Below are 22,402 nucleotides of genomic sequence, written 5' to 3' on the forward strand. Positions count from 1 at the left end.
TTTGCCAAAGAGTGAATTTAAAAGTTGGGATTTCTATTCATGATCCACTATGATGAATATAATTTCTCCTCTTAAAACTTATTTTTATTGGAGTATTGTTGACTTATAATGTTATGTTAGTGTCAGGTGTACAGATTATTGCAAAATATTGACTGTAGTTCCCTGTGTTATAGGTCCTTGTTGGTTGTCTATTTTATGTACAGTAGTGTGTATGTGTTAATCCCAAACTCCTAATTCCTTATTATTATAATACAGAAGATGATATACAAATCTCAATTATTATTACACACTCCAAACTGAAGTCCGGAGTTACCATATTCTCAACATCAAACCTCTAAGAATCCAGTATTCCACTGACCTGATAGCAAGTCCAGGATGACACTTGCATTCCTTGTCAGTTGTCATAAATGCCAGCCTCCTCCTATGCCAAAAGCCTCAGTCCTTCTCCGATAGACAATAAAGAGGGACAGTTTAGTCCATGAGAAAGGACAAACTGGTCCATGTGGATGGACCATTAAATCACAGACTTATTTGCACAGCAATAGAACCATCATGAAGATTAGAATCACTCAATCTATTAATTTTTCTTTTTCTCAATTTCAGTTGTCTTTCCCCCCTCAGGTGCAGAAACTTTGGGTCAATGCCAATTTGTTTAACTGGATTTTTTAAATAAGCACCAAAAATATCAAGCTGTTCTTTTAAGCTCTTATAGTGAACTCAGCCAAATCAATTAAGCAAATTGCTTTCAAAAATACCTACCAATTCCAAATAAACCTCTTCCTTACTTCAGAGATAGTATATGGCAAGGTTTATGCAGAGAAAAATTTTCCAGTTGAATTACCCATTTCTCAATGCAGGGGATTTGAAAGGGAAATGCTGACATGATCTCAGCCATGGTGGTGAAAGAGTGCAGCTTTAATCCAGCAGGGCTGTTGTGACAGAGGTTAGGAACAAGGCAACACTGGCCTGGAGATGCTTCCCATGCTGTGACCTGATCTGTTTGTGCCTTTGGTGGGGCACTAAGAGCTTCCCTTGTGGTAAAGAATCTGTCTGCAATGTGGGAGACCTGGGTTTGATCCCTGGGTTGGGAAGATCCCCTGGAGAAGGGAAAAGCTACCCACTCCAGAATTCTGGCCCGGAGAATGTCATGGACTGTATAGTCCATGGGGTCGCAAAGATCCGGACACAACTGAGTGACTTTCACTTTGGTGGGGCACTCAGATTAAAAATATCTGCATTCATTTTTTCCCTCCTCTTTAGTTTGATTAAATAAATACACGTGAAATCTGAAACATTACCTGGGTGGAAGGTTTCTCGGTTTTCTTTTTCCCTTTTGTTTGCCATCTCGCCTCTCACCTACCATTTCAGCAACAGAAGCACAAGAGCTGTGTTTTCGTGTGAGTGGTAATATGTAACCAGAACAAACAGAGGACATAGGAAAGGTGGAGAAAAGTTAGATATATAAGCAAGAAAAAGTGAGTTATTGATTTTATTGACTGGTCTGTTAACTTCTGACATTGCAATAAAGTCTTATTTATTTGTATACAGAAGACTCAATTACATAGATACATATCATTTTAACAACTGGGTTATTTACAGGAGAATTGCAGCTTCATAAATAATATAGAGCTGGGATTTCTCAAGCTGATGTTTATCCATTGTTGCCTAGGGAAGTGGTGATGGCTATGCACATACCTCTGTGCAGTCATTAGAACAGCATCGCGATAGGCTTGGGGAAAAGAAAGGAGGGGGCAAGGAACAAGAGGGAAATAAGGACAAGAGTCTCAGCACAGCTAAAATATATAGTAAATAATCCTGGGTTCATCAGATCCAGATAGAGTCTCCTCCTTCCTGCCAGTGCAGGAAAGCTGTCAATGGAGACAGCTGGGTTCAAGGACCAAGGTCTTAAAACTTTCCTTTATATTTTGTTATACAAGCCATTAAGATTCTATTACAAATCTTGGTTTAGGGGAAAAAAATGAAGGATATATTTCAAAGGAAGTTCTAATGGAAAGGGTCAAGAACTCCCAAACATCTTCTCTTGGGGGGCAACTGATGGAGATTGACATCCTGAGGCTGCCCCTCATCCTCCAAGGGTCCAGGAAGTCTTGTACAAGGATCTCCTGAAACAAGTCTTTATTTAACTATTAGTTTAATGCATAGCTTCCCTGCTAGGCTGTAAGCCTCAGAAGCCCAGGAACCATATCCGGTCATTATTCAGTCAATATTTGTTGGGAATGAGTGAGCAGGAGAAGTAGGACAACGCAATACTATTTTATGAGTCCCTAGCATCTTATAAAATACCTGCTGCTTGCTGCTGCTGCTGCTAAGTCACTTCAGTCATGTCCGACTCTGTGCGACCCCAGAGACGGCAGCCCACCAGGCTCCCCCATCCCTGGGATTCTCCAGGCAAGAACACTGGAGTGGGTTGCCATTTCCTTCTCCAATGCATGACAGTGAAAAGTGAAAGTGAAGTCGCCCAGTTGTGTCCGACTCTTAGCGACCCCACGGACTGCAGCCTACCAGGCTCCTCCGTCCATGGGATTTTCCAGGCAAGAGTACTGGAGTGGGGTGCTATTGCCTTCTCTGACCTGCTGCTTATCAAGAACTTAATGTCATGATGAGTGAATGATCAGAGTAGGGTTAAGGATCCCAACTTTCAAATGAGGTGGCTAGAGCTCACATTTGGTTTTGGATTCAGAACCCAGACCCAGATTTTAGGACTCAGAATCCCACAAGAATAACTCCCCTACAGATCAAGAACCTGATTGCTCCCGATGCAAGTGCAGATAAATGGCGGCTATAAGAAAATACAAACATATCTTGGCTACTGCTTCAATGAACATGGGAGTGTAGAATTTGCTTCATTTCCTTAGAGTATATACCCTAAAATGAGATTCCTGGATTGCATGGTAGTTTTGTTTTTATTTTGAGGAATCTCCATACTATTTTCCATGACAGCTGCACCATTTTACATTCCCATCATCAGTACATGAGATTTCCATGTTCTCTACATCTTTGCCAACGTGTGTTGTCTTTTTTTTTTTTTTTTTTTGAGCTATTTTAACAGGTGTGAGATGATAGCTCTTTGTCCACAATAGCCAAGATATGGAAACAACCTAAATGTTCATCCAGGGATGGATGAAGAAAATGTAAACATACAATGGAATACTCTTCAAAGAGAAAGAATCCTCTGTATGCCACATGAACAGACCTGGAGTACATTATGCTAAGTGAAATAAGCCAGACGCAGAAGGACAAACACTTCATGATTCCACTTATGTGAAGTATCTTAAATTTTCAAACTGATAGAGAGTTGAACGGTGGTTGCCAGGAGATGGGATGGGGAAGGGTATTTGCTCCTCAGTGGGTTTAACATTTCAGTTATTCAAAATGAATAAGTTCTATATAGGTACTGCATTGTGCCTATCGTAACAATACTATATTGTGTACTTAAAATTTTGTTGAGGGTAGAGCTCATGTTAAGTGTCCTTACCACAATAAAATACAAACAGAATCCAGGCTGTGCCCTGAGCAGTCACTTGCTGTTTACGCACTCGTGAGGGCAGTCACTACCTCCTTTGTGGCTGTGTCTATTCAGATTTTGAGTCCGCTTATATATACATCTGTGCTTAGAATCCACTTAGGAGCCGAGTTCTTTTCTGGACTCATGTTTGTATGCCACCAAGCCCATGTATAGATTCCCAGGCATCAATTGCACCATTGTGGCCAAAGCCATCTCTGCCAGACATTGCCCTAAAAATTGTACCTTCCACTTGGGAAGTGTAATTTCTTTTTTACTTTTGTACCCTAGCTCACACTTGCCTGTGTGTCCTTCTGGCCTGAGTTCTCTCTCCCCCAGGTCAGAGCTGGGAGCAGTGCCTGTCTTCCCTGTGCCTCAGAGCCCTTGCAAACCTCTAGGGGAGGTTGCTGTCGGATCCTGCTCCATCTTGTCTCTGTGCTTCTCTCCTGACTCACCTGAGAGCTCTACCCTGCCCTTGAGGCATTGACAATGTTTGAAGCTAATGTTGAGCATCTTTGTCAGATCAAACAGCTGTGGCCACAGTTCCCAGGCCTGCTGTCTAGAGTGCTGCCCACTCTGTGTACAACAGCCCTTCTGGACGATGCACTCAGATATGTGGACTGCAGCGTAGGGCTCTGTCTCCCTTGAAGTGTAACAGTAATGATAAGAACAACAACGATGACAATGATAAGAAAGCTCAACTTGACTGTTCACTATGTACCAGAAACTTTGATTATGTGGATTAGTGTACATAATCCTCACTTTATGAGGGAGGTACTATTCTTATTTTAATTTTACAGATGATGAAACTGAGCAGAGGAAGATAAGTCACTTGAGCTCCCATCTCTGGTACATGGTAGAGACAGCAAGCAATCCGGCTTCAGAGCCTGTGCTCCCCACCATGAGGCACTCCTGTTCCCTTTACGTCTCTCCCTGGAGCTGGCCTTTACCAGTGACAGGTCTCCTGACAGAAGTGTCACCATGCTCACGCCAAGTCCTCACCACCCCCATCTGCAGATCCGAGAGGTAGAAGCCAAAGGTGGGGGTATCTCCAGTATTTATAGGGCTCACCAGCACCAGTGTGTAGGATGGATGAGAAACAGGAGAGGTCGGAGGCAGGATGACTGTGCCCATGGTCTGAGTGACGAAGAGGGCAGCTGAAACAGAGAAAGGGGTGGCATGCAAGGCTGGAGTGCAAGATTTGGGGATACGCTGGTTGGCTATCTCTCGGGGAGAAGGGGAAAAGCAGGAAGAACAGGCAAAGAGAATTTAGAGATTTGCTTTTGGAGCATGTGTGATGAGAAGGGTGAACACGAATGGGAATTGTGCATTTGGGAGGAACTGGAGCTTTTGAGAGGGGAGATGATGAGTTTTTTGGTTTGTTTGTTTGTTTTAGACTTGAGGGAAATGTGCTGTTCAAATCACTGGGCAATACTTCAGAGGAGTTTTTAGATATGGCAATTTAGATTCAGGCATCATCCTCATTCTCCAGTCTTCCTGCATTTTTTCCTACACCTGAATTCATTCTTGGATATTGGTTGCATATGTCTGATTTTACAGGTTCCTCTCAAGGGTGTTCTCTGTGGTCTTGTGCTTTCCTCATTGCTTCTTCATCAAGATCACCTGTAAGTGGATAATCATTTGTAATAATGCTCCACTAATAACTGATAGTGAAGCCAACTTTGTTGAGAGTTTATTTTTGCCAAGCACAGCACTGGGCTCTTTTCACTCTGTAATCTGTTTCCCTATCACAACTATAATACAGGTGCCATGACTACCTCCATTTTACTGTTGGGGAAACTCAAGATTAGAGAGGTTGAGTAACTTATCCAGAGCCACACAGACATCACAGGTGAAGCAAAGATGAAGACACAATTCTTTCTAACTCCAGGCTGTATTGGCAGAATACAAAGGCTGGGCACTCAGAGGAGGCCTCGGTGTCCTCTTCCTGAACACAGTTTCACAGAATAACATCAGACAAGGTCACTCTGACCAGGACAGACTGGGATAAAACCAAGATCACCTCATAATCATGTCCAAAGACAGACAAAACCAAGAACATTGTCAAGACCACAAAATGACCAACTAGTCACCCATCCTGGCTAATAATCAGTGAATATTTTCTTTTTCCAATTATAGCTTTAATCCCTCCTTTCCTATCTTCTATACAAGAATTATTAAAATATTCAATCATAATATTGCTCTGACTTCCAGATAGCATCCAGTCCAGAGCAAAGCTTCACTTCCTCAAACCCTCTCTAAAAGTCACTCAACCCATGCCCAGATGGATGTCATCTTTTCTTACTGTGATGCCCCATTGCAGTCTCCCTTCTGTCAATGAGTCTGTAAATCAAGTTCAACTACATGGTAGTCTTTGGCTGAAGCATGTTGACATTTCTAAACACACCTCATCATACATATTCTTAGATCAATGGCACCCCACTCCAGTACTCTTACCTGGAAAATCCCATGGATGGAAGAGACTGGTAGGCTGTAGTCCATGGGGTCGCTAAGAGTTGGACATGACTGAGCAACTTCCCTTTCACTTTTCGCTTTCATGCATTGGAGAAGGAAATGGCAACCCATTCCAGTGTTCTTGCCTGGAGAATCCCAAGGACGGGGGAGCCTGGTGGGCTTCCGTCTATGGGGTCACACAGAGTCGGACACAACTGAGGTGAATTAGCAGCAGCAGCAGCAGCAGCATACATTTGCTTACAGTGTGTCTTGAAGCCCCAGACTTGACCAAATGTGGGTTTGAATCCCATCTCCTCTTTCTCCTCCTCCTCTAAAAAAAAATAAGCCGTGGATGTATGTCTGTTGCTGAAATTTTCTGAACATGAGTTCTCATATCATGATTGGGGGGTGGGGTTGGTATGAAGATTAAATGAGGTGACATATGTAGAATATTCTAGTCTATTGCCAGACTGATGCTCTAGAAATGTTAGTTTCTTTCACTGATCCTTTCTTGATTGAATCTTTTCTTCTAAATAAGGCATTTTATCCAACTATCATATTCTAGTCATGAAGTCTGATTCACCAAATCTTGAGGATATTTAGAGATTAATGTAAAATTTCTAGTTTATGCTATTACTTATTCTCTGTGCTGAGAGAGTTCCAGAAAAACATCTACTTCTGCTTTATTGACTATGCCAAAGCCTTTGACTGTGTGGATCACAACAAACTGTGGAAAATTCTTCAAGAGATAGAAATACCAGACCACCCGACCTGCCTCCTGAGAAATCTGTATGCAGGTCAGGAAGCAATAGTTAGAACTGGACATGGAACAGCAGACTGGTTCCAAATAGGAAAAGGAATACATCAAGGCTGCATATTGTCACCCTGCTTATTTAACTTCTATGCAGTGTACAACATGAGAAGCGCTGGGCTGGATGAAGCACAAGCTGGAATCAAGATTGCTGGGAGAAATATCAATAACCTCAGATATGCAGATGACACTACCCTTACAGCAAAAAGTGAAGAAGAATTAATGAGCCTCTTGATGAAAGTGAAAGAGGAGAGTGAAAAAGTTGGCTTGAGGCTCAACATTCAGAAAACTAAGATCATGGCATCCGGACCCATCACTTCATGGCAAATAGATGGGGAGACAGTGAAAACAGTGATGAACATTATATTTTGGGGCTCCAAAATCACTGCAGATGGTGACTGCAGCCATGAAATTAAAAGACACTTGCTCGCTGAAAGAAAAGTTATGACCAACCTAGACAGCATATTAAAAAGCAGAGACATTACTTTGCCAGCAAAGGTCCGTCTAGTCAAAGCTTTGGTTTTTCCAGTAGTTATGTATGGATGTGAGTGAACTATAAAGAAAGCTGAGCGCCGAAGAATTGATGCTTTTGAACTGTGGTGTTGGAGAAGACTCTTGAGAGTCCCTTGGACTGCAAGGAGATCCAACTAGCCCATCCTAAATGAAATCAGTCCTGAACATTCATTGGAAGGACTGATGCTGAAGCTGAAACTCCAATATTTTGGCCACCTGATGCGAAGAACTGACTCATTTGAAAAGACCCTGATGCTGGGAATGATTGAAGTCAGGAGGAGAAGGGGACAACAGAGGATGAGATGGTTGGATGGCATCACCAACTCAATGGACATAAGTTTGAATAAACTCTGGGAGTTGGTGATGGACAGGGAAGCCTGGCGTGCTGCAGTCCATGGGGTCACAAAGAGTTGGATAGAACTGAGTGACTGAAATGAACTGAACTGAACCAATTTTCTATGCCATAATTTATAGATATATTAAGGCCAATGAATACTAATGCATTTTATTCATTCTGAGATACACAGCATTCTCCCTCATATTTTAATGTGACATCTTAAAGGGAAGATTTTAGGATAAAAATTGGGATGTGTCTTATAATCAATGTCATGTCTTGGTTTAACTGGCAGCTTTTTTTTTTTGTTCTTGGTAGAACATATAATATTCATGAATTTTATATCAGTAGCATCCTAGATTTGATGAAATGCGGTATATATTTTTAAATGACTGGACAGCTCTTCTTCCACTCTTTCACCTTTTCACCATTGTAGTTAATGGTTGGCTCTGTTTTCTATTTAAATTCAGAGACTAACTACCATTGTAAAGCCAAATGTAAGCTCGAGAAGTTGAGTTTTTAAAGTATTTGGACTTAAAACTTTGCTATTATCATCTGAGTCCAAGTCATGTTTCGTAGACATATTTGTATAATATGAGCTCTGACACAGATCCAAAAATAAGTTAATATAGCAAATGGAAATCGCTACGCATTTGATCCTGTCATGTAATGGAGTTAAAATAATGCTAAAAAACAATCTGAACAAGTTCTGTGAAGCTTTTGTTCTATTTGACTTTAAGTGGAGCAAAATCTTCAGAACAAGAGAACAACAAAATAATGCTTTGCTAAAAGGATGAAAAAATATGACCTAAATCTATTAGTGATAGAACACTCTATGAATGCACTCAAGTTAATAGCATCTTTTAGTAATAGATACTTTTTCAATTACAGTAATGCTAAGAAATAAATAGGCTAAGTGAGAGAAAAATGGTCAGAGACACATGAATTGGACTAGTTGTTTGACTGTTCGGTTTTTTATAACCAATTCTCAAGGGGCAGAAATCTAACCAACAATCTATTGATGGGTCATTAATTTGAGTTTCCATATTCTGGATCTACTTCATCTTATTACAGGGGCAGTGTTTTGTTGCCCCAGCTCCAAAGCTTTGGCAGCACTTAGCAATCTGTACAGTGAGTTGTGCAACCTCCTTTTCTTCCTGCCCAATCTTGTGTTGTCATGCTGTCATAGAAGCTCCATTACTGTAAGGGCTTGCTAACTAGGTGTGATGCTACGATTTCATGCAATGTAATTCCTCCGGGGTATTTCCTTCCTGTCCTTTGCTGGGTTCTAAATGACCCCACTTTCACCAATCTTTAGTTGCACGCAAGAATGATCGCAAATGCTGCTACCCTTTTGGAGTATCTGTGTGGAAATGCAGTTTTATTTCAGCTTTAAGGGGTTTAAAATTTTTATTCCCCCTTTTTAAAAGCAGTGCTCTGGCTACTTTTGCAAAGAATGTGCTGTTCTGAGAGTAAATAACTGAAATGGAGAGGCAGACTCTTATCTTCACGGAACCTCACAAACGGAAAAGCAAAGATATGGATATGGAAAGAGAAAGTGTCAGGAAAATTGCCATAAATCACAGAGCGCGGATATTGGGCTACATCTGGCATCAGTTTTGTTGTGTTTTTAAAAGGACAAATACGCTTCCCTTTAAGAATGTAGGAGCAACTCTTCCCGCTGTGAACCTCTTCACTGGGAGTCCTCCCACCGGGTTGCACGGGTGAGACGTGCTCCGGGGTTATTACTGTGAGAGAGTGTGTCTCTGGAATGTTTGCTTTCCCTGCATTCTCACCTGTCCCCGCCCAGCTTCCGTGAGAGAGGATGTAACAGTCCACTGCCGAAGTCTGCTAAAAGGTGGGCGTTTTACGTGCAGTTACACTTCAAATGCCACCCAAGGGAATGAAGGAAGGAAGTTGGGGAGGAAGGAAGGGAGGAACGTAGGAGGGAGGGAGGGGAGGAAGAAGGCAGGAAAGGAGTTATAAACTCAAAACCAGTGCTTCTCACACTTTATTGTGAGTATGAATCACCTGGGGATTTTCTTTCAAGGCAGGTTCTGATTCAGGGAGTCTGAGACCCTGGATGGACTGAGACCTGCAGGTCTGCCTTCTTAGCAAGGTCCCAGGAGATACTGATGCTGCTGGTCCAGCGATCACATCTTGAATACAGAGATCCTAAACTAAATGCAGCTGTCTTTTTGCTGATTATGAACATTATTTTAAAGTAGATTGGGATGCTTCTTAGGAACTTGTCAGGATATATCTGGGAACAAATGGGACACAGGAAAGACCTATGGAAGTCACTGGACTTCTCTGGTGGAAGTCGCTCTCCCTCACTGTGTTCCATTTTCTTTTTTCCATCACCCCTCCCAGACCAGGTACCTAGAGGTCTCTGGAGCCGGGGTCCACTAGGTACAGAAGAAAATATCCCCCGAATACAGTTTCTATCACGATGTTGGGATTTATTGTGTTCTGTCTCTCTGGGACATTTCATGTGATTTATAGGGTAGTGTAAGTCTTGGAGTCAGATGGAATTGGGTTCAAATCCCAATTTCAAATTCACTAACTGTGGCCACAGGTGAGTTGCTTAACTGTCTAAACCTCAGTTTCCAGATCTGTGAAAGGGGAATGATAATCCTGTAACACAGGGCTTCTTTGGAGATTTAATGAGAAAATGTATACAAAATACTAAACAAAGTGTCTGGCCTAAAGTAAGTATTCCATGGATTCTAGCTATTATAAAATATTTGAGCAGTGGAGTAGTCTAGCTGATACAGATGTGGGCTTTCCATCTATCAGATATCCTGGGATATAGTCATGTCTGTGTCACTAACTGGCTTCCAAGGTGGCTCAGAGGTAAAGAATCCACCTAACAATGCAGGAGGCAAGAATTCAATCCCTGGCCCAGGAAGATCCCCTGGAGAAAGAAATGGCATCTCACTCCGGTATTCTTGCCTGGGAAATCCCATGGACAGAGGAACCTGGTGGGCTACAGTCCATGGGCTTGCAAAAGAGTTGGACATGACTTAGTAACTGAACAATAACAACTGTCACTAATTAGGTATGTACATAGCAGTGAGTTACCCTCTATAAACCTTAGTATCCTGTACAAATGGACATAATAATCATAAGCACCCTATAGGGTTATTATAAGGGTTAATGGGTTTCCCAGGTGGCCCAGTGGGTAAAGAATCTGCCTTCAATGCAGGAAATGCACGAGGTGTGGGTTTGATCCTTGGGTGGGGAAAATCCCCTGGAGGAGGGCATGGCAACCCATTCCAGTATTCTTGCCTAGAGAATCCAGAGGACAAAGGAGCCTGGCCGGGTACAGTCCATAGAGTCACAAAGAGTTGGACATGACTGAAGTGAATGAGCACACACAAGGGTTAATGATGCTGCTTATTCGCTCAGTCGTGTTGGACTCTTTGTGGCCTCATGGACTGTAACCCACCAGGTTCCTCTGTCCATGGGATTCTCCAGGGAAGAATACTGGAGAAGGTTGCCATTCCCTCCTCCAGGGGATCTTCCTGACCCAGGGATCAAACCCAGGTCTCCCACATTGCAGGTAGATTCTTTACCATCTGAGCCACCAGGGAAGCCCAAGGGTTAATTATACATATATATGTGTGTAATTAATGTATTACTTGGCACATAGAACTTTATATGTCAAGCAAATTATACCAATATCTCTATAAAATGATCAAGGCAAAAGAATTACTTATTCAAAAGAAGAAACATTTTGGGAGTTGGTCAGACATTTCTTATGCCTGGAGGAGTGAAAAGAGAGAACTGCTATGACTCCTCAAATCCTATCAGGTCACCCAGAAGCTCCTGAATGCTTTGGGACAGACCAGTGTCCCTCTGCAACAAAGCAGACACAAGACAAAGGGAGAATGGGAAAAAATGTCCAATGCAATGAGTTTTTCATTAATCTGAATTGCTTCAATTTAAAGGATTTTCCTTTAATCGGAGAATACACCCTTTGGGGTGTGAGAAAGGCTTTAAAATGTGTGTATTATCAGATCATGAGAGTATGTAGCAATTTAAAAAATATTTGTACTTGGCAAAATGAAATGTTGAGATCTTTCTATTCTCACAATCATTAATTGGCTGCTTTAATTGGACTGCCCCGTGAAATCTCAGTCTGGGAAAGTCAACAGTCTGTGATGATCTAATCACCTGCTCTTTGCAGTCACTGTGGATCTAGGGCCATGCGCTTACTGTACTGAGGGTCTCTGAGATCTTGTACCGCATGTGTTATCAGAAGCGACTGCACCCAGAGGCCATCATTTCCAATTGAAGAAATGATTTCTTCCATTGTGGCTCATGGTTAAATCATATTCTGAATGTCAGTTCAGCAGCCTTCTTGCTGCTGAAAGGTTGTGCAGAGTTCAGACCTCTGGAAGGCATGTAGGTAGGTCATTGTGGTTTCCACCTGACTTCCGTCTGAGCCAGGAGTTTGAGCTCGTGTAACCACGACATAGCTCCCTCTATTTCACCCTCGTCTCCTTCTCAGACTTGGGGTCCGAGTATCTACAGGCACACCTTGTTTTATTGTGCTTTAATATGCTTCACAGTCATTGCATTTCTTTACAAATTGAAGATCTATGGCTACCCTGTGTTATCAGATGATGGTCAGCATTTTTATAAGTATTTTAAAATTACAATGTATACATTTCTTAGACTTAATACTATCTCATACTTAATGGGCTACAGTATAGTGTCAGAATAACTTTTATATGCACTGGGAAACCCCCCAAAATTGTGTGAATTGCTTTATTGCATTATTTGCTTTCTTATGGTGGTCTGGAACTGGATCCACAGTGTTCCTAAGGTCTGCCCATCTTGGGGGCTCCTCACCTAAGAACCTTAATATACTGAAAACAGTTTAAAAACTCAATGAGACTTTTGATGGGGCAGGTCTGTAGGTCAGGGTAGCTGCAAGGAAAGCCTTGCAGATATTAGAAACAAACAAAAGTTGCTGTAAGGGCTATTGCAAAAAGAACCATAGCGACTTCTGACCCTTCCACTTGTACTGTGACGATGGCAAGAAAAATGGACTAGTTTCCCTCCCTTCTGCCTCATCTCCACCCTAGCACATGCATGCACGCATGCACACGCACACACAAACACACACACACACACATACACACACTCTTCACATAAGCTTGCACCAAAATTTTAAAGCAAATTATCAGCTTGGACCAGTTCAAGCCTATTTAAGGTTAGTTCTCAGTAATTCATGCATATTTTACCATGGGTATGTAACCCAGGCGACCTTTAAAACTAGGCCAGTGATTCCACCTCAGAGTGTCTTGATCTCATTCCAAGACCCTTGTCATCAAACTTGGAAACTGGTCAGGAGGGGGAAAAATCTGTCTTTTGTTAGTGAAAGTATAACACTGTTAGTAAGATAGGTCCGCAACTGAGAAAATACATCTTCTCTATGATTTCTCCTTTAAGCAATTCATGCCCTGTCTCCCCATTTTAGGGATAGTTACTGAGAACTGATAGAAAACTAAGCAAAATTTTATCTTAATTTTCCACCAAATGGTATATTTATATGGTCATTGATATTAACATGCTGATTTGTGAATTCAGTCTTTTTGGGGGGAGAAAAAAGCCATGTCTAAGTTCCTCTGGGGACACAAACACTCTTATCAGAATTTGCGCTGATTTGGAAAATGGCCCTCAAAGCAGTTGTAAGTTTACATGCAATTTTCAAAATTTAAAGACCTTTGACAAGAAGGTCCCTTGGGCAGGGCCTGCTTCATGGGCCATCAGCCATCGCAGGCACACGCATCTCAGCTCCCAGCAGGGCCCCATGTTTGGAACCTAATGCTCTGAGGTCACCATCTTGAAATTCTTAATAATTTATCTTTGAAATTGTGTTTTGTGGTCAGGTCCAATGGGACAACAAGAACATGGGTGGGACGCCGGGAAGCTTGGAGCTCTGGGGGTCCAGCCACTATGTCCCCACTTCCCCAGGACACAGCGGTTCTCAGCCACCTGCTCTCTGGCCTGGGTGCCCTGGGAACCCTGAAAGCTGGAGCGTAACTGTCGCCTTCACACTTCTGCCCTTTTTGGCAATCTGGGCTCAGGTGTGGGGAGAGTCATACAATCAACATGCAACTCACCACAATCCAGGTGTCCAATGCATCCCAGTGTGGAGATTGCAATCCCTTGGGTTTACCCATCTGCCATGGACTAAGGCAGCAATCCTGAGGAAGGGGGAGATTGACTTCTCAGCCCCAGGCTAGGGACTTGCCTTTGCATTTGGCATTGAACACCGTAAATTATGTAGGCAGCCCTCCTAAGCACGGAAACAACTCCCTAGATGGACGCTGAAACACAGGATGGACACAACCTTTGTGTCCCGAGGGGCTGTGCCAGGATCCCCTCAGTAGGTTGAGAGCAAGGCCATCATCCCTGAGTCCAGTGCAGTGTTGAGCATGACCCCCTAGTAGTGACCTTGCCAGAGGAAGTGGCCACTTATTGGCAAAAAGGTGTTGAAGTTAGTAAAGCTTCTTAGATCAGGAAAGACATTTTTAAAATGAGACAGATCATTTTCAGGTGTCTTAAAATCTGTTTTTAAACTGTTTCAGCACATGTTGATACACATCTTCTTCATTTTAGGAACCACACACCTAAACACCAACATACCTATATACATACATACATAGGAGCATATATACATTCCAAGCCCAGAGCTGGCCTGCAGCAGACACAAAGGTGAGTGAGAAAGAGTGTTTGCCCTGAAAGAATCTATACTCTTGTAGAGACAGCAGTGCTCAAGGGATAATCCGTACCCCAAAGCTCTCCACATGCCAAGAGTGTGTTGTGGAATTTTGCTTAAGTATATTTGATGACTGTCTCTTTTTTCATCTCTTTTCTGAGAGGAAGCATTTACAGAAATTGGGAACTTTATTGGCCTGGATATCACAGGAGTTCAGCTCTGTTTTTATGAGATGGATGTGAAAATAAATGGTAAAAATTGTTGAACAAAGACTGAAGGGAGATTTAGGAAATTTTGAGAGGGAAAAAATGTCTGTAAAGGTTTCCAGAGCACACATGGAGTAAGTCTACATGGAGGACTGAAGCAATTATTGAATAACTTTGATAGATATTACAAAAGCATCTTCAGATAGTCAAGTCCAAATAAGGGATTTGTAGGGTTTCTTGTTCTCCTTTACCTGGATATCTTGAATCTCTGTTTAACTTTTCATGCTTTTGTACAGCCTTTACATAAATATAGCTTTTAAAACCATCAAGGATCTAGACCCCTCACTCAAAGATAACTGAATTTCCTACCACCAAAGGCCAGATAAGTTACCTGCTAACAGACTAAAGGGATCCATTCTTCCCATTAATGTCATGGACATTTACTGTTCTCCTTGCCTCCCTCAGTGGGTGAAGTTACAAGTACTTGACAACAGAACTTGCAAAAATGCACAAACCCTGTGTGAATTAATAAATGTTAGATTTTTCAAGTGCGGCTTATTACTTTAGAGTCTCCAGGTCCACTGGGGATCTGTATAGTGTTCTGGACATAAATACATGTGTGACGAGTATCCTAAAGAAAACTTGACAGGCAATAAAAAAAATTGCAGACAGTAGCAATGGCTCTGGAAAGGTGTTTATAGACAACCTCCGCTCCCTTTTGGCATTTAGGAATCTTGAAGAAATTGAAAGAAAGGGAAGTTTAATTTTGAGGGGGCTTCTGCCCTGCTTAGCTGAGTTCACATGCCCAACATGAAATAATAATGCATTCAACCACCCATCTTATAACAAGCAACCTCTGCATCACCTCACTCCCTGGTGAAAACAGCAGACAATGGGCAGGAAAGGTATAAATGCCAGAAAAAGCTAAGGGATCCCTGTGACCTTCGTGTGATTATGTTTATGCTAATGCATCACAGACAGAAACCCAAACTCTCCCTCTGAAGAACCTGATTCATTAAAAATGCATTGGTCATTAGCCAGGGAATCTCATAAACTGACTGTTCGAGGGATGGCCGAGGAGAAAGTGGAACTGGTGTATTCTGATGAGCCACTCAAACATGCAACTCTGTTTTCTCCTCCATCTGCTCCTTTATTCTGGAGCGCACATCTGTTTTACTCTTAGAATTGCTAAGACGTACTAAGTCTTGTTTGCCTCAATTAATAAAAATCATTATACAAAACAGTCTTTTTTTTTTTTAATTTGCAAAAGCAAAGCTAAATTGCTATAAGGAATGCAGTAATGGTCATTCAGGAACTCTGACCTTGACTTGGGGGCGGGGAGGCATGCAACTTTTGAGACTCCTTCAATCCAGAAGGTACTAAAGAGGTATCACCTTCCTCCTCCCCAGTTCTGTGGATGGCCAGGCCCTCCAGAGCAGAAAGAGCAGCCAGCAGCTTTGCAGATATTAGATACAAGACCAATACTGGAAAGGTAGTGTTAAATGAACCAATGCTCTGATAAGCAGGCATCCTAATGATTAAAATTAAGTTTTATTGTGGTATTTCAGCCAAACTCCTGATCAGTCTTTCAGTGTCTCCAACATTTATGACTTATCCTTTCCTTGGCAGACTTCTATCAGGGATCCCTGTATTTAGAGAAGTGACTCCTATTATATAGCTATTTTATTTTATTTCCTGATCATCTTATTATTTTTAACTTTAGGTACTCAAAAATTAAAGCCCATTAATATATTTTGACAATGGAAAAAAAAACTGAATGAAGACCCCAAACTGTAAATGTTATAGGAGACTAATTCATTTGCTTTTCAGTCAACAACATTCATTAATTGCATCTGATAAAGCTACAAAAGAAATAAGAAATAGAATATAGCTATTTTAAATTTTATGTTATGATCCCTTTTAAAATCAGGTTTTAGACTCCTTGAGGTACCTATGAACATTATAAAATAGGTGCATCTGACATGGATTGTCCCCTTGCCAAGCTGGAATGCCACCAGGGTTGCAATGGAGGAATGCTTCAGCTGAAGGAACTTGGAGGGCCAAGGGGGTAATGCTGGCTGATGACCCATCTGCTGTTGTAAAACTGATTGTACGTGACATCCTCAGCACAGAGAGATTCAGACTTGTCTGGACAGCATCTGAGCCACTGTGTGTTCCCATGGTCTTCTATCACCAGTGGAGTTTTATAAAAATGTACACATTGGCCACCTCTTAGACAGTCTGTCAGTAGGCTTATGAAGGATGTATTCAGGAATCTCCACAGAGAATTCTGATTCACGGGCCTCGTTAAGAACTTTTGATCTAAGCTATGGTCTTGGTGAGAATTTGGGAGCAAATAGCCAATATCTTTGTGCCCTATTACCTGGTCATGTTACCGTGGACCAAAGGAAGCATTATTGATGAACATCTCACTTCGTAGGCTCTTACAGACCTGACCGTTTAGTTCAGATCCAAACATTTATCAAGTGGTACAGAGCATACAGGTAGGGTGGGGTGTGAGTTAATGGGGACAGCACACGTAGGCACGGGAGTATGTATTGAGTTGACTTGGGGCAAGAAGATATGATGGGCAAATTAAATAACATTAAATATTGTATTGAATATAAATTAAATCTTATAACTAGTCAAGAGAAATAACAATTTTATGACAAACATGCACTTTTCTAAGATATTTACAAATATATGTGCTCATTTAATTATCACCATAGCAACCCTATGAAAAGACATAGAATTATTTCCCCAGGTTTTTGCAAGAAGAAACTGGTGTATACACACGAAGAAAGTGGAAAATCGGCCAAGTTCACACAGATAGTTAACTGGCCAGGCTAAATCTCAACCCAAGTAGAGTTTCAAATTTAAGAGTCCTTGCTTTTAACCTGTCCACCAAACTGCTTTTAATATCTAAACTAGAATATATAACTGATAAGGAACTACTGTATAGCACAGGGAACTCTACTCAATACTCTATACTCCAATAAAATTAAACAAGCAAAAAACAAAACAAAAATTGGAATTGTGATTGAATTTACCAAGAAGCTAATAATTTAGAGATATTTCCAAAATTGATGCTAAACAAGAGTAACTAGTGAAGTGGATGCCCATACCTATTTTAAAGGAATTAAACCAGTTCCCAATTAAAAGCCAAATCTCTGTTTCCATTGAGTGAGTATTCAATCAATGTGAATGATACCTACATTAAGAGCTGGACATAAAGCATTAAACCAGCGAACACAGTCCTTGCCCTTCTAGATCTCACAGTTCCTGCCTGAAAAGTCTAGACTATTAAATTCAGAACAGGCCACAGAGAGCTTTCTGTGCTTCTTTGATCTCCAGAGAGGTAGCATATTTCCTGGGACTGTGATCAGGAGTAACCTGCCCGACCCATTTAAGTTCACGTTTTCATATCTGTGCCCATATCTAACCTCAAATTCTCTGCTAACTTACAGCTGAGCCCTGCTTCAAATCTCTCTGAAACCCTTAGCCAATGTCATTTATTCAATCTGACTGTTGTATCCCCTCTCCAACTTCTGAGAAGGCCCCTGATTTGGGAGCTGCCTTACGACCCGGACTGATTAGTTTATGGTCCTGCAAGGTTGTGCGTTATACATACGTTTGGGGGAAATGAAGATGCGCATTAAGGAGAAACATTACTTTTTGATCCAGGCAGAAGAGCATACATAATCTTCTCTAGAGCCTGTGAAAGACTTCATTTTACACATGAAATTGTGTGGAATTGCCCTGGACCGCACTGAACATGGTTTTTGAGAATAACCAGCCTCAAAACAAGCTGCTGTGCGCTGGTGAGAGCCTCCAGCAACAGAGAATAAAATGTAAGCAAATGTAATCTGTGTCAAGTTATGGGTAACAAAGACACCATCTTGTGACACTGTGCCTGAATGGGACAGATCTCAAACATTACATGATGTGGCATTAGAAACAGAATCAAAAAGTGGTCCCAGTACTGATGAAAGAAGTATGAGACAGAAGGGCCTGGCACAGTATAGAAAAAATTTTAAATTAAGATATATGTATTTTGGGGAATGTGGTTTAAGAGAGTTTAATGTGAAAGCATAAAGATATGTTGAGGTCATTACTGCAAAATAAAAACAAGGCATGTGTTTGCAGATAACTTGAGCTAAAGATATAAAGAAAGAAACATACCTACATCATGATCATGATATGATCAATATCAACATGATCAACATCAGCTATCATTCCTATTTTCATCCAAAAGTCCTGCAGGCAATCATTGCTCCTTTCTGAAAATGAGATAGTTCGAGCATTCCAACAGGAGAATGAATCAATGGCTGAGGTTTGTTCCCTCCTTACTCAAGATATGTATGTTTAAATTGTGTACACAGATTTTTCTCTTTTTCTGTGCATTGTAAAACTTCCTTCTTACAGTTAGATGTAAAAATCCACGTCAGGAAAATATAAAGAACAAATCAATTTTTAAAAGCATCTTCATAAAAAGCATCAAAGGTTTTTAACCATTTGAGAATTTACCTAATTGATCATCACTAGATATCTGGTTAGCTCTATAAAAGAAGATAAAGCTCTACGGAAAATTTGAAGGCAAAATAGGACTTGAGTGTATAAGAACTGAAGTTGTGAGATTTACACTGTATAATGCACCTCCCAGTTTAAAGTGCCCTGCTACCCAAGCATAATAAATAAATCACATATAAAAAATTTAGAAGAAAAGTCTCCTGCACATTATGGGAAAATTGTGGGCATCTTATGATGGGTCATCTTACCCTTGTTATTAAATGACAGCAATCATTAAAATGCCAAACATATTTTGACAGAATTCACTTTATAAAGTGTCAGCAAGTCTGTGTTTTTATTAGTTTGTTCCAAATCAATTTAGAAATTTCAATAGAATGCTTGTAAGTATTCCCCAAGCAATGTCCATTCCTGACTTTCTGCACACAAAAAAAATATTACAAATTAATCAGATTTTCAGATTTCTGCATAATGGATTTGCACATTTATTGCTTAATCCTATTATAAAATGCTGTTATGATTGACACATGGCTGTGGAGATAGAAGTCAATTGAATAATATGTAGCAGTCAATTTTATTTGTAGCTTAATGCGCTGAAGTATTTTTTTCCCCATTTCCATTATTTATAAGTCTGTCCCTTTGGAGAATATATAGAAGAATTCGTTTTAAATGAGCCAATAACACCTTCTTTAAAATTTATAAGTGTGACAGAATCATATCTTTTCTTCTTGGTCATCCATGGCCTGCCAGTAAACAGGGCTTGAATTTTCTTCCACTTGCTATTCATATGACAAACATCAGAAAAGAGGATCTTGTTAAGGATGGCTTGGAATTGGATTTCAACCACCAAGAAAACAAAAGCTTCCAACTAAGAACCCTAAAAAATGGCTGCTAGCTTTATTTATTTGTTTACTTGTTCATTTATTCCTGTATTTATTGTTATAGCCACTATATCACGTTCTTTGGTTGGTCCTGAAAAAGAGCATATAAGCATATACTCAGAGAAGATTTAAGAAGATTTGAAAGATCTGCTATTTTGATTGAATTTTGTTTCCCATGCTTTAGCATCCAACAGGATTCTAGCAAAACAAATATGTTATGTTCTAGGCTCACCACAGTGGGGCTCCTTGAGGGTAGGGTGATGGTCAGTTAGCACAGAGGAAATTTGCTTAAGGAGACACATGAACTTTTTAGGACCTAACTGCCACCACAAGAACCTTCTGTACAGCAGTATCTTGTAATAACCTATAAGGCAAAAGAACATATATATACATGTGTGTGTATATATATATATATATATATCTCTGAATCACTGTTCTGTACACCTGAAATTAATACAACATTGTGAATCAACTATAATTCAATTTAAAAAAGGAAAAGCTCTTGTTTTCTGGAAAATGTATCCATGAGATTCAATGTCTGAAGTATGTATGGAGAAAGAGCTTAAGGGTAGGAAGCCATGTTAAGGGATAATATAGATGTGCTTGGTCATGTCTGAGATCAGGCTTTCCCTGGCTTTGGGAAATTAGATTAGGTGTTGCCCGCCTGTGCATAAAGGATGCGGTTTCGCACACAGGGGCCGCGTTGGCACACCCCCTGCAAGCTGATGTATAATGCAAGCCTATTAGCACGACGGATGATGGTGTCATTTTCTCTGCTGTCACGGCCGGCCTTGTCCCTCCTGGAATGACTTTGTCCATCCCGAATGTCTGTTAGCATAATGTATGCAGCTGACAAGTGATTTGAGCTCTGGAGCTATTGATAAAGCACTCTGGCATATCATCTGTGCCTTAATGTTATGTGACATCACAGGAAAATGGGGTCATGTGAAGTTCCCAGGGTGGATTTTATATTAAGGGCGCACTTCTCTTTTGAATTCCAGGGGCCAGAGGAAACCCAGCACTGTCAGACCCAGGCACTCCTGAACACCAGGCCAGTCAGACCCACCCCCCTTTCCCAGTTGGACCACAGGTCAGTATCTTTCAACTGCTGCATTTGGCTGCATTTCCGATGGTTTAACCATATAAGTAACCAAACAAATAAAATAAGAATGAGTTAAAACCAATTAACTCCAACAGAGCAAAGATGGTGATAAATTTTTGTATGGGAAGCTGTATGACTACATTATTTATGAAATACCATCAAGAAAAAAGAATGTGTTAGCAGAACTCTTCTCTTTTTCAAGGGGATCTTGATTTTAATCATTTGGAAACTTTTTTTCCTTAAAACCCACTACAGTTGTGCTGTGGGTTACCATTCAGTTTTCTGGAAAGTAAAACTTTAATGACTGGAGTGTGAAGAAAATTAAGTTATTTCAACCTTACCATAGCCGTTTTTTGAAATACAAGACATGATTTAATATAAAAAAGTTAATGCAATTTTAATGCAAGTTCAGCTTATTGGGTTTGACAATATTGTACATCACATATAGCTCCTGCATTAATAAAGAAATACATTCATTATTTTTTAAAGTCCAATATTTGTTTTTTGCCGCCTGGTGTGGTTATATGAAGATGTAGAACGCAATTATAAAAGGCTGGGCATTTTTTTTAAAAAATCTCTGTCCTTAAGTGTGAAGCTCTCAGAGTTCACCCACTTTTATGGAAAAAGAAGCTGATCCTTGAGCCTTTCTCCCTCTTTGGCTGTGATAGTTTTTCCTGAAAATGAGTCACTTTCAGCATTTTGGGGCTCATCAGTCCAAGAAAAGCTTGAAAACCCACGTTTAGAGCTTAAGTTGGTCTTGATTTTCTTATTCCAGCTGCCATCACATCTCCCTGTGGCCTCAGATTCCAACATCCATCTCAGAGCATGGATACTTCTGTGCTCCAGACAGAAAGCCTGGGGAGATGCCTGAACTCTGATGGAGCCCAGAGAGAATTTTACTGGGCGTCTCAGAAACTAACTTCTTTTGGTCATGCCCTTTCTAATTTCATGCTTGTGACATTGTGTGTGTGTGTGTGTGTGTGTGTGTGTGTATGAACATACCAAGTGTAACAACTCTAAGGCCTCAGGTTAGAAACAGAGCACAACACACCCAGTGAGAAGCGAGAGACACTGGGACAAGCTAAGAGTACATGCCCTGCTGTAATCCCATGAACTCAATTTTTAAAAATGCTACAGGCTGCATCAACCAAATCTGTGGCCTGTACACAGTCTGATACTGCCTGTTTGCCTACCCTCTCATCCTGATATTACTATTGGCAGCGATATGACACCAGCAATCTGAAGATCAGCTTATCATTTTGTACTTATTCCTAAAAAAATGTTTATTTTGTCTTTTAGTGTAACTTTTAAAGAG

General features: G+C 40.8%; 1 protein-coding gene across 1 annotated transcript in view; it reads left to right on the plus strand.

Moving 5' to 3' along the window:
* The window catches only part of POU6F2 (POU class 6 homeobox 2), a 389,818-nt gene that overhangs the window by 100,620 nt on the left and 266,796 nt on the right, over positions 1-22,402 (plus strand). Inside the window, exon 2 of the mRNA XM_027539163.1 lies at positions 20,987-21,075. Within this exon, the coding sequence (XP_027394964.1) occupies positions 20,987-21,075 (89 nt within the window). The remainder of the gene's footprint in view (positions 1-20,986; positions 21,076-22,402) is intronic.

Source organism: Bos indicus x Bos taurus, chromosome 4, assembly GCF_003369695.1.
Source record: "Bos indicus x Bos taurus breed Angus x Brahman F1 hybrid chromosome 4, Bos_hybrid_MaternalHap_v2.0, whole genome shotgun sequence".
Lineage (NCBI taxonomy): Eukaryota > Metazoa > Chordata > Mammalia > Artiodactyla > Bovidae > Bos > Bos indicus x Bos taurus.